The 17,957-nt window shown below is 41.6% G+C and overlaps 2 protein-coding genes across 2 annotated transcripts in view; one reads left to right on the forward strand and one right to left on the reverse strand.

Annotated features, from left to right (window-relative positions):
• The window catches only part of AMFR (autocrine motility factor receptor), a 53,147-nt gene extending 48,416 nt beyond the window's left edge, over positions 1 to 4,731 (forward strand). The window contains exons 13-14 of the mRNA XM_074211277.1: positions 2,379 to 2,563; positions 3,168 to 4,731. Of these exons, the coding sequence (XP_074067378.1) occupies positions 2,379 to 2,563; positions 3,168 to 3,315 (333 nt within the window). The 3' untranslated portion in view covers positions 3,316 to 4,731. The remainder of the gene's footprint in view (positions 1 to 2,378; positions 2,564 to 3,167) is intronic.
• Positions 4,732 to 12,548: 7,817 nt separating this feature from the next.
• The window catches only part of GNAO1 (G protein subunit alpha o1), a 261,560-nt gene continuing 256,151 nt past the window's right edge, over positions 12,549 to 17,957 (reverse strand). The window contains exons 7-8 of the mRNA XM_074211283.1: positions 16,017 to 16,170; positions 12,549 to 13,325 (exon numbers count right to left, since the gene is read on the reverse strand). Coding sequence (XP_074067384.1) covers positions 13,138 to 13,325; positions 16,017 to 16,170 — 342 coding nt within the window. The 3' untranslated portion in view covers positions 12,549 to 13,137. The remainder of the gene's footprint in view (positions 13,326 to 16,016; positions 16,171 to 17,957) is intronic.

The following is a 17,957-nucleotide window of genomic DNA, read 5'->3' on the forward strand; positions in this document are numbered from 1 at the left end:
AGTCAAAGAGAAAATACTAAAAGCTACCAGAAACAAGCAATTCAACTACTGTGCCTCCAAAGTCAGAATTATACAGGATCTGGCAGTATCTGCATTAAGGGCTCTTAGGGATTGGAATATGATATTCTAGAAGGCAAATGATCTTGTTTTCTACCGAGAATCAACTGTCCAGCAAAACTGAATATCCTCTTTGAGGGGAAAAGATGAACTTTCAATGAAACAGGCCTTCCAGACTTTCCTATTCAAATAACCAGAGCTTAACAGAAAGTTTGATCTTGAAATACAGGACTCTGGTGAATCATAGAAGGGGGTGGACAAGAAGGACTAACTATGAGGAACTTAATGATGTTGAACTGTTTGTATTCCTGCATGGGAAGAAGATAATGACAACTCATATGAACTTTCTCATTTATAAGATCTGTTAAAAGGAGCGTATATAGACAGGACATAGGAAGGAGCAGAATATAGTGGTATAATATAGTAAAAAGATGAAGTCAATGGGTGGTAAAGTACTGGGAGGAAGATAAAGGAGAGGAAGAAGGGGCTAAGGTATTTCACATAAGAGTCAAGAAAAAGCTTTTTCAATGGAGTGGAATGGGGGTGGTGAGGGGGAAATGAGTGAGCCTTCATTCTCATCAGAAATGGCTGAGAGAGGAAATAATGTACACACTTAATAGGGTATAGAAATGTATCTTACTTTAGAGAAAAATGAGAAGAAAGGGATGGGATAAGGGGGAATAGGGGATAGAAGAGAGGGAAGATTGTGGGAGACGCTACTCAAATACAACACACTTTTGGACAGGGACAGGATGAAAGGAAAGAGAGAATAGAATAAGTTGAGTGTAGGGAGGAATAGAGTGGAGGTACAGCTTGTAATAGCAACTGTGGGAAAAATATTGAAGCAACTTCTCTGGTAGACTTATGATAAAGAAAGCAAGTCACCTCAGAGACAGCCATTGGAATCTGAACACAGACTGAAGTACATTTTTTTTCTCTTAACTATTCTTGAGGTTTCTCATCTTCTTGAGGGGAGGAGGGAAGGTTTATGTTTACTCTCATAAGAAGATTATTGTAATAAAATAAAAGAAAAAAGTCAATGACATTCTGTCTCTGTTACTTCCTATCTCTCTCTCTGCTCCTTAATTTCATATATGTAAAATGAGAATGTTAGTTCTTCCAACTCTTAATCCTATGACAAGTAGAACCAGCTAGATTCTGTTCTATTAGTTAGGTTGTTGCTCTAGAGAATATTTTTTAAAATAAAACAAAAACATCTTATCCACTGTTCTTACATTTCCCTCATTTCCAGTTTTCACCTAGTCAGTCTCTTGAGTGCCCATTTACTCATTTTTTTTGAAGATGTCACTTGTTTTGAAATTTCCATTTCACAAAATGAAAATATATTTCTAAAAAGTAAAATACAGAATTCATGTCAAGTTATTATTCCATTCTTTTGGTTAAACTTCTTAATTCTTTCTACTTAGCTATCTTTTGTCTTGTTATAGGCCCAGTAAAGAGACTTGTAATTCAGGGTGGTTTTTTTTTTGTTTGGTTGGTTTCTTTTGGGGGGGGGGGGTTAGGTTTTTGCAAGGCAATGGGGTTAAGTGGCTTGGCCAAGGCCACACAGCTAGGTAATTATTAAGTGTCTGAGGCCAAATTTCAACTCAGGGACTCCTGACTCCAGGGCCGGTGCTCTATCCACTGCACCACCTAGCTGCCCCTTTAGGGTGGTTCTTAAACAAATAGTGAAATTTGTCAGAAAATATCTGAAATACAGATTTAACATCTTATTGCAGGAGCGGCTAGGTGGCGTAGTGGATAAAGCACCGGCCCTGGAGTCAGGAGTGCCTGGGTTCAAATCCTGTCTCAGACACTTAATAATTACCTAGCTGTGTGGCCTTGGGCAAGCCACTTAACCCCGTTTGCCTTGCAAAAACCTAAAAAAAAAAAAAATAACATCTTATTGCTATTATTGCTCATTTCTTCATAAAGAATTTTAAGGAGGGGCAGCTAGGTGGTACAGTGGATAGAGCACCTATCCTGGAGTCAGGAGGACCTGAGTTCAAATATGATCTCAGACACTTAAAAATTGTCTAGTTGTGTCACTCTTAACCCCATTGCCCTAAATAAATAAATTTTTAAAAATTAAAAAAAGAATTTTAAGGAGCAATGAGTAGGACATCATGATTCCCTCAAAATAACCCTGGACTTGGAGTAATAAGAGCTAGATTCAAATTGAGGCTCAAATTTTTAAAAATGGAAAAGCAAGCCATTCTGAAATCACACACACACATACACACATGTACAAATGCGGGATTTTGTTAATAGGATGATTTCTAATGTTAGTATGATAATGATGATGGATCTTCTCATCCCAGGCTGAGCATGAGCCCCTTGACCTTAGTCCCAGGTTGGAAGACATAACAGACTTCAGTGAAGTGGACACTGAGCCCAGTGAGGTTGAGGATTTCGAAGCTCGAGGGAGTCGCTTCTCCAAGTCAGCTGATGAACGGCAGCGAATGTTAGTACAGAGGAAGGATGACCTGCTGCAGCAAGCGAGAAAGTAAGTTGATTCTTTAGAGGTTAGATTATATGTAAATTCTAATTCATGTATTTCCTGACTGGTGGGACAAGTTTTCCCCTAGTAGGGGACTTAAATATGTTTGTGTGCTTAATTTCTGTTTGCTCCCCTTTTATCTCTTCTACACAGTCAGTTGTACACGTTTAGGTCCTTTCGTAGTAGTAGGTGATATTGTTGCATAGAATCTCTTTGAGGTCAGGGACCTTATATCTTCTTTTGCTCTGTAATCCAGAGTGTCCCCTGTAAGACTTAGTGTAGTTTCAAGCTTAACTTTAAGCTTTTTTAACTAGTGTAGTTTTAAGTTTAACTTTAAAACTGCACAGTTTTGGGACATGCTGTATAATGTTGCATAGGGCCCACATGCAAATCAGTACTTATGAATAATAGTGTTTTTTTTGATGATGAGAGTATCAAACCCAAATAACATTTTGGTCCTTTTGTATCCTTTTTGACCCATGTCATTTTCCTGGGGCACAGAGAACTCTTGTTAGTTTGATCTAGGAATGAGACCATAGCTTTTTCATGGGGAAGTCCGTCCTAGAGCCCCTCTGCATCTCTCATCCTATTCCTTCCTTGCTCCCTACAGACGTTACTTAAACAAAACTTCTGATGATGACCCAGCCTCAGAGAGTGGTCCACTTTCGGAGAGCCCATCCTCTGATCCTGTGACCCAACGCCGTAGGATGTTGGCTGCTGCTGCTGAACGAAGACTTCAGATGCAGCAGAACTCCTAGCGTTCTCTTTTACCCTCCTCTGCCACCTCCTCACGAGCAGTATGCTGAGCTGCTGTACTTCATCCCAGCAGGAAGAGACCTTTCCCCGTTCTGCCAGCTATGTGGAGGAGTGGGCTTGACTGCATTGCCGCTGTATAAAGCATGTGGTCTTACTAGTGTTTGGACAGCTGACAAATTTAATCCTTTTTGTAATATTTTCTATGTGACAATTCTCCAGTTCCCTTGCCACTCTGGGAAAAAACAGCCAACTTTAATTTTAGGCATTATCTCTGCTGGCACTGACTAAACTGCCAGGTTGGGTTGAAGCAGCAAAGGGTGATCTGAGAGGGCAGCTGGAGGCCTGATGGCAGGCAATTTAAATTACCTGCTTTATACATAGGTCACTGAAGGTACTAGTGTCTTAGTCAAAATCTGGCAAGGGACATGCACAGAAAACTTCATAGGATGCTTATTAGATCAGCTAGCAAGCCTCTACTTACCACAGAGGTATTCATTATTACATTACAAAGGCCACCCTCACAGCAGTACTCCTCTTAAGAAAGGAGGGACAAGCGAGGAATCATGGAAAATGAACCCTTGGTGTGGCAGCAAATACACGGGTTCGTTTGACTACATGATTGAAAGATGAAAATGAATAGCCCACTTTGTGCAGGGAAGTAATCCCCATTTGACTCAACCCACCAGTGGTTTGACTTTACACATCCTTGCCCTAAGCTGGTTTTATTTCCGTTAACTCTGGTGCTGTATCACTTATGTATATACATCCATGTATCCTTTCATTTTCATTCTGTGCATTTCATTGCCACCTTTAGATGTTGGGAAGGTCAGCACCAAAGGAGTTAAATAATGGCACTAGTTTGGATTTTTGATTCAGTGTTAAAGTGTGTTTTGTAATTGGAAAGTCTGTGGGTTTGGTTCTTGGAGTGGCAAAAGTCATCTATTAAATGAGATAGTCATTATCAAAGGGCTTTGTTGAAGAAATAAAGAAATTGTTGGTGTCTTGAGCCCTTTATTTTGGCAACTACTCCAATTAGCTTAATTACACTTAGAAAGTAAGAGGTTGAGTCTATCTGCCTTCATAGTAGGTCCCATTCCCTAACCTTTTCAAATCCTTATAACATTTAATGTTAAAGATCTGAAACACAATCATAGGTTTATACAGCTCACTTTGTCCCACTGGATTAATTTTTTAAAATTAAACAATCTTATCACAATCCTTCTGTGAAGAATCCAGTATTATCTAGAATTATTGGCAAAGTTAAGTGTTGGGGTTTATTTTTAATGGAAAGTTTTGACTGTTTAAAGGTAATTGGGAAAAGGGTAGAATAGTAAATATGTAGGCAGAGATAATTTATTTTAATAAATCTTTCAAAAGCCTTACATTGCAGTGCTGTTTAGTAAACTTTTTGAAAACTTCTGTGATTTTTTTTTTTGTTTTGTGTTGCTGAGAGCATAGTATTTGTTTCTGTTTTTATTGTTAAAATAATAAAAAGCAAATTCTTCTGGGTGTGTCATGGTTGGAATCTCAACCCTTTCTCAGAGGTGCCAACTTTGAATCCCACTTTAGTTTCCATGTGTCATTCTCATTAAAGTGTTTTTCCATAAAACCCCCTTTTTTTTTTTTGCACTTTTTAGTTTGGTTTTATTTTTCATTATATTTATTAGCCAAGATGGTATTGGTATCCAGATTTCTTGAAAAAGGCAGGGGGAAAACTTTTTGATCAGTTTAATTATCATAGTGATAAAAAATGGTAAATGTTTTGGTATGAATATTTCCTTCATTTTTGTTTTATCATCTTGTGTTGTTCAGTTGTGTCTGACTGTGGACCCTTTTGGTGTTTTCTTGAAAAAAATACTGAAGTGTGGTTTGCCGTTTCCTTCCCCCCTTTTTTTAAACAGATGAGGAAACTAAGGCAAACAGGGTTAAGTGACTTGTCCATGCTTACACAGCTAGTGAATGTCGAAGTCAGATTTGAACTCAGAAAGATGAATCTTCCCAATTCCAGCTTTCTACATTCTATTCAGAGATAGTGGTGCTTCAAGATTCATGATCATGCATTTATATAAAAAGATGAATCTTTGCACCAATGAACAGCTTCGAATCACTGAAAGTACTTGATTTCCCAAAACAATTCCTCCTATTCAGTTCTAGGTCCAAATCATTGTCCATCTTCAATGCTTATCTCAGATACTCGTACTTATATTAATAAAATTGTCCATTCAACTGCAAGTCATAGTCTGGACAATAGGTATTTCATTTTTTTTCCTATGTAAATTGTTAGGCTTAGGTCTTGGAGTATTAGATAACGAACATTTGTAAAGCACCTAATAAAAGTCCCTTTTTCTCAATGAGTTTCTCTTCTACTGGACAACAGGTTTACAGATAAGTTAGTATGTAAGATAGTTTGAGGAGAGAGTAAGCACTTAACTTGAGGAAGGAGAGATTAAGAAAGACTTAAGAGAAAGGTGGCACCAGGACTGATCCTTGTTGAAATCCAGGTATTCCAAGAGGTAGAGGTGAGGAAAATACTTGACAGTCATAGTAGACCCAGTTACAAAAATACTTGAAAATCAAGTTCATATAAATTGTTGGAATATAGAATTTGTGAAAGAGTTAACATGAGATAAATTTAAAAGGCAGATGGAGCCAGATTCCTAAGTGTTTTCAGTATGAGTTTTGAGTTTGTATTTTGTCCTAGAGGCAATATAGTGCTCCTGAAGATTGAAGAAGTTTGCTTGCTATCAGCCATAAGCAGGAGCATCTGTAGGACCTTATAATTTATAGGAAAATTCCCTTTCTTTTAAATCTGTCACAGAATATTCTCTGTGGCTTTTGCCTCACTTGTTAGTAATCATAGGGCACCCCAATGACAGGTCTATGCATTTATCAGAGAATTTTGTCTGGTATTACCATGCATAGGAGAATTCCTTGTTGAAAAAGATATTTGAAATATTTTTGATTTTGCTTCAAGTGATTTCCTGAAATTGGTAACCAAAGAACTGGCATCTTCTATCCTTATTAGATCTATGGCAATAAAAATGGACTTCTGTGAGAGAAGATTGAGAAAGACCCATCACTTGTTCTCACATTTTCATCAAGTATACCCTCAATCTATGTACAGATGTAGGATTTTTTAGATGTGTGGGTTAATACCTAATAATATTTTTCTGATACCCCTTTTTTTATTGTAAATATCATTTGTGATACCTTTAAATAGTGTCACCTCCTTGGTGTTAACTTTGATTTTGATATTAGCCAGTATCTTCAATTTTATTTTGTTTTCCTTTTGTTGCACATCATGAACTGAAATGTTAAGGCCCAGATTCAATGATCTTAACCAAATAGTTCATAGTAGAAATGTAGACAAATGTTTTTCATTTCATTTACTTATATGCAGGTTCCAGCTTCATTCATAAATTTTTAGAATAATATGGGTCAGTTGGGACTCATTGAGTCCTAGTCCTGCATTTTACAAGAAACGGGTTCAGAAAAGGTTGAATTAGGTTTTTGTAAGAAATGATGTCCAATATTATTTTTCCCATTTCCAAACGTGATCATTATTTTTCCATCACAAATATTTCAATTGAAATAGATTCCATTGAAGCTGCCTTGTTTCATTCATCTCAAATTTAGCACTTAAACTGGATATGTGAGACTTAGATGTTAAAAAATGTGTAAAGAGAAGCAGTTATGGGAAGTTAAGTAGGGACAATCACTATGGATTTTTTCACTCCTATAGTAGTCACTTCCTGCAACATGATCCTCTTGTAAGTTTCTCATTCTCCTAATAAGGAACTTAGTGAAATTTTTGAAAACTTCACCTCTAGAATTTAAGGGCAAAACCCTTGGTTTTGTCTTCAGTAGAAGCAAAGAATAGGAAATCACTATCCTCTGTAGAATGCCTTGTTTTAACTTCCTCTCCTTCCCCCCCCCCCCCCAGGCTAATTCTAGTTCTCTTTCAGCATAGGTCCCATTTTGATCATTTTTCTCTGTACCTAGTTTTTCTGGGGGACTGGGAGAGAGGTTTTCCTATTCCTTCCCAAAATTATTAGCTTTAAAGAATAAAATTTTTAAAAAGTGCTTTGAGATGAATATGGTTTTTATATGAGAGAGGCAATTTATGTCTTTGTAATTGCCTAGTGAGAAGTTGCTTTACATGGGGACATCCATACCATGCAGGAGGGAGCCTGATTAGAATATGATTTTGTTTGCAGCCATTTGAACCAAGGTCTTTGGGAGTCAGCAGAGCTCACGTGTACCCTGAATCAATGAAAGCTACCTGGGAGTTTAACCTTATCCATTTTCTCTATTGGTTTGGCTTTGAATTGGAAACGTCATCTGAGCTTGAAGGAAACAAAGCAGAATTAAGTGGGATGAATTTCTGAGTTAACACTAAAAGACCAAGGACTAAATTGAAGAAGTAGGATATCAATGGAAAACCCACCAAATGTTACCCTTTTTCCATTAGGAAGTGAGCCCCAAAATTGCTGCATTTATTCTGCCCAAATTGTCAGCTTCTCCATGATTTGCTTCCCACTCTGTCTGACCAACACTTCCCACTCCTCTTTTATAAAAGCAATCTGTTGCAGCTAATATATATTGTTTTTTACTTGTTTCATGTGCATGTGTGCTCCCCACCTGGAGTGTAAGCTCCTCCAGAACCATTGCTTCTGTGCCCCCTTACTACCCATTATAGAAGGATGATGTTCCCTGAAATTTTTCTACCTTAGTGTTTTTGTTTGTCCTGCTTGTTGGGCCTGGAATACCAAACTATACTCATCAATCCCTACCCCTCCTTCAAGGCCCAGCTCAAATGTCTTCTGATACCTGTAGCCACAGGAGATCTCTCTCTTTCACTCCACTGTAATAGTACACTTTCACCTTCTCCCTTATGCTGCCATTTGCAGACTTACAGGACTGACATCTGAATGAGACCTTAAGAGATGATCTAGTTCAATCTGCTTCCTTCTTCTTGCTCTGCCCCCTATTTTATAGAGAAAGCAGGCTAAAGATATGAAATGCTTTGCTTCAGACTGCACAGGTAGCAAAGAGTTTGTCTTTCATTTTTGAAAAAAAAGACCACAACATCAGAGGAATGATGCCATGACAAGCAGGTGAATTTGATTTGAGTGGGGGAGTACCGTGCTAAGTCACCAGCCTCACTTTCTCCTCCAGAGTCATCTGGGTCCAATGGGAAACTGGAGATGGCACTGGATGCAGGGCAATCAGGGTTTAGTGACTTGTCCAGTGTCACACAGCTAGTGAGTGGCAAGTGTCTGAGGTCAGATTTGAACTCCTGTCCCAAATTCAAGGCCAGTGCTCTATCCGCTGTGCCACCTAGCTGCCCTAGCAGAGAGTAGAACTGGAAATCAAAATCTGTCTTCTTATCCCAGATCTAGTATACCAGTTGTATATCCACATCTATGGCTTACAAAACTATACTTAATGAGGGGAGAGGATTTTATTTACAACTTCACCTAAGGCCCAGGATTTGGTACTCAATATATATTGAAAGATTTTGCTCAAGTGATGGAAGAATAGGCATCAAGTATCTGTCTATTCCCCCCCCTTTTTTTTCCTTAGGCAAGGACCTAAAACCAGAAAAGGGGATTCTATATGTCTTTTCTATTTGATGTTATTCCCTCAGTCTTTCTCATTTTAAAATTCAGGGAGGAGAAATCTTAAAATTTTTTGGCAAGATCACTTTTGCAATTAGGAGCAGAATTCTGGCAGAATTCAAAGCACTTCCCCTGACTATTTTAAGGGTCTTAATCCTACCCCCTCAAACTAGGATTTTCTATTTTTTCTTTTTTCTTTTAGGGTTTTTTTTTTTTTTTGCAAGGCAAATGAGGTTAAGTGGCTTGCCCAAAGCCACACAGCTAGGTAGTAAGTGTCTGAGGCTGGATTTGAACTCAGGTAGTCCTGGAGCAGGCGCTCTATCCACTGCACTGAATAGCCACCCCAAACTAGGATTTTCTAAAACATTCTAACTTCCCTGGGTGTGGGTGGGAGTTGGATTAGCTAAGAGAAGGGGAGTGACCAATTCTCCCCAGCATCCAGTAAAAGGTTTCAAGTATTCAGGCATCAACTCCATGTTCCTTGGAAGGTATTTGCCTTGAAGGAGGCTTCTTAATCATCTTTGTTATTAAGTAGAAGCAAACTCTTGGAGCCACTTGGTTCCCTTTGATGCATTTTGGTATAGTCAGAGCACTGGATTCATATGTTGACTCATACCTTAAAGCTCTTTTAACCCTGGATAAATTACCTAACCAATTTGGGACTCAGTTTCTTCATTTTTAAAATGGAGTGAATACTTGTACTTCTGACCTTGGGTATGTCATAAGAAAACTGCTCAAAGTACATTGTAAATGTGACTTGTCAAGTGAGTCCCTGAAGGGAATCTCATTTTTAGCAGTTAGTGGCCCAGGGGCCACAGGTTTGTAATCAGAGTTTGGTTTCTATGGGTCAAGTTGCCAGCCTGAATATAGGGATGGCAGAGTTTCAGAGTAAGGCGGCTGAGCTGTGGTGATCAACTTTCCATCTTAAGAAATTTCTCAGACTGCTTCCTCTACCAGGAGGCAAAATTAGTAATAGAATCTTTTCACAGATGAATTATGAACATTTTCTCTGGCTGATACAGGACAGGGTAGGCCCGAGAGAAATTGGGTTTTGCTTTATCAGGAGACCTAAGGTCATCTGACTCTTTTCTGCTATAATGTGGGGAATGGAATTTGAGGAAAGGGAAATTATAGTGTTTAAAAGTTTGCAAAACAATCCTCATATTTCATTTAAGCCCCATAACAAGCCTATGAGATGAGTTTTACAGCCATTACTGGGGCCCATTTTTACAGAGAAGAAAAGTGAGACTGGGAGAGATTAAGAGATTTATAGTGTCAGAGATGTGATTTTAACTCACTTCCTGGTTCCACACTACCTTTGGTGGAATTTTCCTCGTACCAGGCTGTTGTGCTAGAGCATTGGAAGAAAGCTTGGAAAGGGACTGCATGCTTTAAACCCACTGCTGATCAGGGATGACGTTTGTCCTTCGTTCTTGAAGAAGGCCATAACATCAGGAAGGTGATGCCATGACATGGAAGTAAAGTGGATTGGAGTGAGGGGGAACTGTGTGAAGTCCCCAGCCACACTTTCTCCTCTAGGACCATCTGGATCCAGTGGCCAGATAGGAATCAGGATGATTGGAGATAGTACTGGATGTAAGGCAGTGGGGTTAAGTGACTCGCCCAAGGTCACACAGCTAGTAAATGTCTGAGGCTGGATTTGAACTGAGGTCAGGACCAGTGCTTTACCCACTATGCCAATTAGCTGCTCCAGGCTCAAGCTCATGGGGCCCAGAGAAGAGTATTGAGAGCAGTTGTAAAGCCTAATTCATCCCAAAAATCCGTCTGTTGCCTCCCCAGGTCAAATGTAATTTCTTGGGGGAAAGGGACTTTGTTGCCTTTTGTTTTATCCTCAGAGGTTATTGTAGCTCCTGATGAATCGCAGGTGCTCCTAATAAATAGTAAGTGCTCTTGGTAAATAGTAGGGGAGCTAGATGGCACAGTCTGTCGAGCACTGACCTAAAGTCTAGAGGACCTGAGTTCAAATTCAGCCTCAGACACCAGCTGCGAGACCTCGGCCAAGTCACTTAACCCTTATTGCCTCCCATCCAGGACCGTCTTCAGTCATTCTAACTCCTATCTCCAGTCCATCCCGATTCCATTGGATTCAGATGGTTCCAGAGGAGAAAGTGAGACTGGTAATTTGGCACTGCAGCCCCTCACATCTGTGTCATCGCATCATCTTCCTGATGTGGAATGTGGCTTCTTTGAAAATAAAGGATAAACATCATCAGTAGGTGCTTAATCGTTTAACTGACTGGTCCCAGACCCCACAGAAGTTGGGTTATCTTTTACCTTGCTCGAATAGAAGAAACCCAAACCAAATGATCATAATCTCAAGAATACAGACAAACATTCTCTTTATTGAGCTACACATGAATTTTCCATTAGTCAGAGAAATAGACTGGCAGTGTGTAAGATAATCACAGAAACCTCACTGATTGGGAATAGAAAGGCTTAGAAAGACCCTTGGGCTTTTTTTTCTTTTTTTTCCTTTTTTTTTTAAAGTTTGTGTGTGTGTTTGTGTGTTTTTGTTTTGGTTGCTTCCTCTTTTATTTGAAATGTTTGTGACTGGTTCTGTCGCAAAAGTTGTCTTAAAAGTGAAATCGTGAAGAGGTCTAGGGGTTCAGTTACTAATCAAAGTAGAAATGACAAAGGACATGAAAATGGTGGCTTTGATGTAAACACTACATTCGATCTTTTTAATCTGTGTGTAGAATTTTTTTTTCTGTTTTGTGGTGTTTTAAAGTTTTTTTGTGTTTTTAATTTTTGTTCTGTTTCTGCAGCACAAACATCTCCACATGAGAGAGAAAACACAATCCACTAAAACAAAGGAGGGAGAAGGAAGAACAGCCCAAAAGAAAAGCATTCACTAGGAAGGTTAAGAACTTTAAAAATAACGTTTAAAAATTAAAAAAAAAAAAAGATGAAACCCCAAGATCCCCTAAAGGGCTTAGAAGTCTGTCTTGGCGGGTGGTACACAGTATTCATCAGGACAAAGAAATGAGAAAAGTCCAGATAAGAGAACCAAAAAAAGCAGGGGAGGAAACTAGGCAGAGAGAAAGTGGAAACGGGGGTCCCTGCGCGCGCCGCGCTCTTCCGGTACAGGCCTGCGCTGGGTGACGGACAGGCGCCCCGTGCCTCGGGACGGGGCCTGATTGGGGGCGGGCGGGAGGGGCGGGGCCGAGCCCCGCCGGAGTGGGGGCGGGGCGGGGCCGAGAGGGAAGACTGTCCTGCTACGAAGCACGTGAGAAGGGGCGGGGGCGGGGCTCGGGGAGGGGTCAGAGGGCATGCTAGCGGGGGGGGGGGGGGGGGGGGGGGCGCCGCCCGGGGCCCCGGCGGGAGACAACAACAACAAAGCCACGCTGGACAATTTCTCGGGGGGGGGCCCTGCCACGTGGAGGGGACCTTCCTTAGCTCAGGGGCTAAAAGGGCCGGGGCGGGGGGGGGGGGCGCCCCGGCTTCCTCGCCGCCCCCCCCCGGGCCCCCTCCGGAGAGTCTCTGCACCCCAGCTCTGCTGTCAAAACCCGACAGAGCGGCAAACGGCCTTCGGAGGAGGAGCCACCCCGCCGGGCAGGCCGGGCACGCCGGGCAGGGCAGGGCAAGCCGGGCAGGGCGGGGCGGGCCGGGCCAAGGGGAAATAAATAAATAAATAAATCAGAGGGCGGGAGCAGGAGGAGCGGCGTGGGGGGCTTCCGCGGGCTTGACACAACACCAGAGTCGAACCCAGCTCCTCAGTAACGGGGAACACGGCACAGTGCCCTTCTTCCTCCCTCCCCTCAAAAGTAAACTTTTTTTTTTAATCGCATTACTTTTTAGAGGGGCCCGCCGAAACTGATAGGACAGATTCCAAAGACCTTCACCCCAAATCGAGATTAACACCCTTCGTTCCCTCTCTTTCTTTCTTTCTTTCTTTTGTGTGTATCATCCCATTTTGTCAAATCACCCTAGGGAAGGCCTTGATGAGCTATCGCAAGGTAGTCGGTTCTGTCCGCAGCTCTTTCTAAGACAAACTAAAAAGATTTTATATATATGTTTATATATATATAATTTTCTGTTATGCCTTTTTAAATTTTATTTACCAACTTGCATTTGTTAGTGGTTGTGTGTTGTGTGTGTGTGTGTGTGTGTGTGTGTGTGTGTGTGTGATTTTCTGTGAATGTTGGAATCATTACCAAATAAGTTGCTACACAGGACAAGAGGTCAGTATAAGCCGCATCCCCGAAGATTGTTGGCAATGATGATGTCAGTGACGGCATCGAATACCACCTGGATGTTATTCGTGTCTGTGGCACAAGTCATGTGACAGTAAATTTCTTTGTTGGGTGAGCGGTTTTTGCTTTCAAATTGTGCTTGGATATAGGCGGCTGCATCTTCATAGGTGTTAGGGCCTACAGGAAAACAAGGCAGAGAAGAGATAGGGTCTCAGGTTCAAGGAGGATGGGGGAAAGAAGCAGATGTTATATTGATGGACTGGGTGGGAAAGAGGGGAGAATGATTGGTCCTGGGCAGAGATTTTAACATTAAGTACTTTAAAGTATGAGAAGGCCTGCAGATACTTTCCCTATTTCCCAGACTCTGGGAAGTTAAGGGACCTCTCAGTAGATTAGTGGAAAAGCTGGGAGTTTAATGCAGTTCTTCTGTAGCCAATCCAAAACCTTTTCCATAAAAATATAAATTCCTTATATGTAGAACACCTTTTATTTTCTATTCCCCCCTGCTCAAAAACCATTAATATATTCCCGTCTCTTAAATAGGTCCCCATCCTTTAACCTGGCTTTCTGCTCTCTCCACAAGTTGACCCAAAACCATTAACAGTCTCACCTCCCACACATGTTCTACTTTCCAGTCATATTGGATTGACTTCCATATTTACCAAAAGCGCTCTGAACTTTTTTGCAACCATTTTGTTACTCATGCTAATTTTCTGCTTTTGAAGTTCCCTTGTTTCCTCCCCTGTTTTTCCCTCATCAACAACATCCTGTCCTTCAAGGCCTAGCTTGGGCCACCTCTTTCATGAAGCCCTCACTGGTTGCCTAGTGAGACATTATTTCTCCCTCCAAGGTTTGTGTCACCCTTGGTACCTATATATTCTACCTTGAATTATAGTTATGTGCATACTTGTTTTTATCTTCCCTACTAGCTCCCAAGTTCCTTGAGGACAATGACTTTCTTAATCCACTCCTAAATGTATAGTTCCTAGCAGGGGTTCTGCCTGAATAACAGGAGCTCAAAGTGTCTATTTCCCCCCTCCATATCTCATTGGCTCCTCACAGCAGCCTCAGGAAGTGAAGAGGACAGGTACTTCCATCCCCATCTTTTAGAAGAAACTTGTCTTCAGGAGACATAAAGCAACATTTTTGTTTGTGGCTAGCACTAGAATCAGGACCCTTGGTTCACCATTTAAGACCCTTTCTACAACATTAATACCATCTTATCCAAACATCCTTCCTTTCCAACTCTTAAGATAATCATGCCCACTTCATAGATGCAGAGAGTGGAGGCTGAAGAGACAACTTAACTCTAATATCTCTCTTAGGTTATTTGAATCCTAGAATAGGGCTGGTCAATCCATATCAATCCTGGGTAGACTCAAGAACCCTTATTTTCCTTCTGTTTTCTCTTTCTCTCCTATCTCTGATATTGTTCTCACACTAGTGGCTTCCTCTAATGAGAATCCACACTACCAACCACCCTCAGTATAGTGATGCAATTCCAGACAAGTTTGTTAACCAAGGTGAATCATCTACAGGGCCTGTATAACGTTAGTGTCTCCCAGTGGGCACCATTTACTCACTAATTGACTTGGGAATTCTTGTGGCTCACTCAAACTCTTAGAGTTGTTTATAATGGTAATGATTGTATATAGTTTAAAGAAGATAGCCTGGACCTCCTGCTTGCACAGGATGTTCCAGTAGCCCACTGGGAAAAGATTGGGGGACCTTCCAACAGTCACATTTCTCAGGGCACCAGGTGGATTCTGCATCTGTTTAGCATCAAGGTGTCCCTTTGCCAGAGCATCACCACCTAGGCAAACACACCATCCTCAAAGTTACAAAAACTGAGGGTGTGTATCATAAGAGAAGGGCTGTACCTTACTTATAGCAAGTGCTTAAAATTAAGTTTATTATATTGAAGAAGTAGGGAAGGAAAAGTTAAAGTCATGTGAAAGAGTGGAGAAGTCAGTTAATCCATTATTGTACCTTTGTAGTGCATCAAGCACTGTGTTAAACTCTGGAGGAGGAAGAAGGATCTTGGGAAACCTGACACCTTTCCCGTCGCTTCTCCCTTGAATTTAAGAGTATGCAGGGCAGATAGGGACGTCTGTTGGACCAGCTCAAGTATTGCCTTCTCCACAGAACTTGTCCAGGATCCCCTGCATCTCACTCTGATCTTTCCAGCCGTTAAAGACCCCAGCACACATAGGGTCTATGCCCCACTACCATACCCCTGCTTTCTGGTTGTTCAGGGCCATGGCCACTTAAGGCAGATGATGGTATGTCTTGTCTATAAAGACTTGGAGGTTTCTTCTGCTTCTGGGAATATGAAGACAAGCAGAGAAGAGTGAGCTGGAAGATGGAGAGGCCTAAGAAAAGTGGGGTTGAGTTTGATAGGGAGGAAAGAGAAAGCCAAACATGAAAATACAGAAGGAGGTGTGGTGGTGATTACGAGTGTTGTGGGTAGAAAGGGATGACAAGACTCAACAACATTGGAGTTGTGGGCCCAAAGAAGGAGGATAGGACAACTGAGGGAGAGTGTGAGGAGCAGGATGAAAAGAAAGGAGCTGAGAAAACTCTGGAAGGTGAACTAGGGTAATGAATCTGTCCTGGTTTTATTGCAAGGGCATATAAATGAGCCTACTTGGAACATCCCTTGGAACAGGTGAAACAGAACTCCCCCCCCAAGTCTTTCTCAAATGCTCACATCTATTCATAGACACCCCTTTGGGTTCTCTAAGCCCCCCACCAGACCAGGGAGGCTCCCTCTCTAGGTAGCATTCTTGGCCATTCTCATTGACAGCTTGACTGTCTCCTCTGGCTTCCTGACCCCAGAAACCAAACGAGGGGCCTTGCCACACCTACCTGTGTATTCAGGGAAGCAGATGGTCAAGGGTGACTTCTTGATCTTCTCGGCAAATAGATCTTTCTTGTTGAGGAAGAGAATGATGGAGGTATCAATGAAGAACTTGTTGTTACAGATGGAGTCGAAGAGCATGAGAGACTCGTGCATGCGGTTCTGTCGCCCCAAGGTGGGTATGGTGAAAAGAAAACAAGACAGAAAGTAACAGACAGACAGAGAGGACAGGAGGAAAGAGAGGAGAGGATTAGATTGAGAGAAAAGCCTTTGGACCCAATAGCCATCATACCACTCCTTGGGGCCAAGGAAGCAACAGGCACTTTTGAGGGGACTGAACCTTTGTAAATCCACCCTTGCCTTTCATTTTACCCTTTCAGATTTCAAGGTCCCTCCCCATTCATTACAATCTTTCATTTGCCTCATATGACAATCTTGTGAGATAGGCAGTACCAGGATTATCCTTCTCAAGTGACAGGTGAAGAAACTGGGGTCTGGAGATTCTAAGGGCTCATAACTAGTTTGGACCAAAGCAGGGACTTAGACATCTGATCCCAGAGCTTTTGCTACCAGGCCATGTTTCTCTTGGGGGGACTCTCCTCACTGCAGGAGTTGTTTCTGATTCTGATAATAATTGTAAATAATAGCTGATTTTTTAATAATGCCTTATGGTTTACAGAGAACTTTGCATACACTGTTTCATTTGAACCTTAGATGAGAGCCGCCGTTTATGAACCCAATAAGTCTTAGGAAGATAGAATTACAAATCTGGAAAAATCCTTAGGAGCCATTGTCATTCAGCCCAACTCCCACTTGAAATATCTTCCACACAGTCAACAAGCCTTTATTAAGCTTCCATCATGAGCCAAACCACTGAACCAAAGGCAAAAGCCATCCCAGTCTCATGGTGCTAAAGTCTAATGAGGGAGAGAATGCGCAACTATGTACAGAGAGACAGAGGATAAATAGATAATAAACAGAGGAGAGGCATTAGAAGGAAGGGAGATCTGGAAAAGCTTTCCTGTAGGAGGTGGGATTTGTGCAGAGGCTTAAAGGACCTGTGGGTTGAATGTTCCTTCATCCCAGAAGAGGTCTGGGGCCAGGAAAGGGAGGCTCTGGTGGGAGAAACAGTAAGGAGGTTGGTGTCATTGAATTTTGGAGGTACACAAAGTGTAAGGAGTCTGGAAAGGTGGGGAGGGGTCCTTGTTATGGCCTTGAACCCCAAGCAGAAACTCCCCTCCTAGAATTAGAATAACTGACTCTGACACAATGCCTCAAGTTTTACAAAGCTCTTTACAGACATTCTAATTGGATTCTCATAGCAATCCCTCAAAGCAAGCTCTATTGTTACCTCCATTTTCCAGATGAGGAAACTGAGGCCCAGGGAGGCCAGTAACTTACACCAGACATGGACCAGTGAGTAACAGAGGGGAGATTTGAACCCAGGTCTCTTCCAATTCCAGACTCAGATCTTTTGGGGAGGATGGGCACTAACAGATGGGGTGTTTGTATCAGAATGTTTGAGCTAAGTCCTGAAGGGAACCAGGGAAGTCTGGAGGCAGAAGTCTAGAAAAAGTTTATCAGTGCATCATTTAGTGGAATGTGGATACTCAGAATAATGGTGCTTTGATCAAACCTACCCTAGCCAAAACCCTACTTCCTCTTTATTTAACACATAAAATACTGTATGGACAATTTTCTAACTCTGCCTCCAGGCTCTCCCTCTTCCAATCTATTCTGTACATCAATCATTTTCCTTTGAAAAAATAGAAAAATTTTAGATTATCATTTTTTTAAAAAAGAATGACAGGGGCGGCTAGGTGGTGGAGTGGATAAAGCACCGGCCCTAGAGTCAGGAGTACCTGGGTTCAAATCCGGTCTCAGACACTTAATAATTACCTAGCTGTGTGGCCTTGGGCAAGCCACTTAACCCTGTTTGCCTTGCAAAA

This window comes from Macrotis lagotis, chromosome 1 (assembly GCF_037893015.1).
Source record: "Macrotis lagotis isolate mMagLag1 chromosome 1, bilby.v1.9.chrom.fasta, whole genome shotgun sequence".
Classification (NCBI taxonomy): Eukaryota; Metazoa; Chordata; class Mammalia; order Peramelemorphia; family Peramelidae; genus Macrotis; species Macrotis lagotis.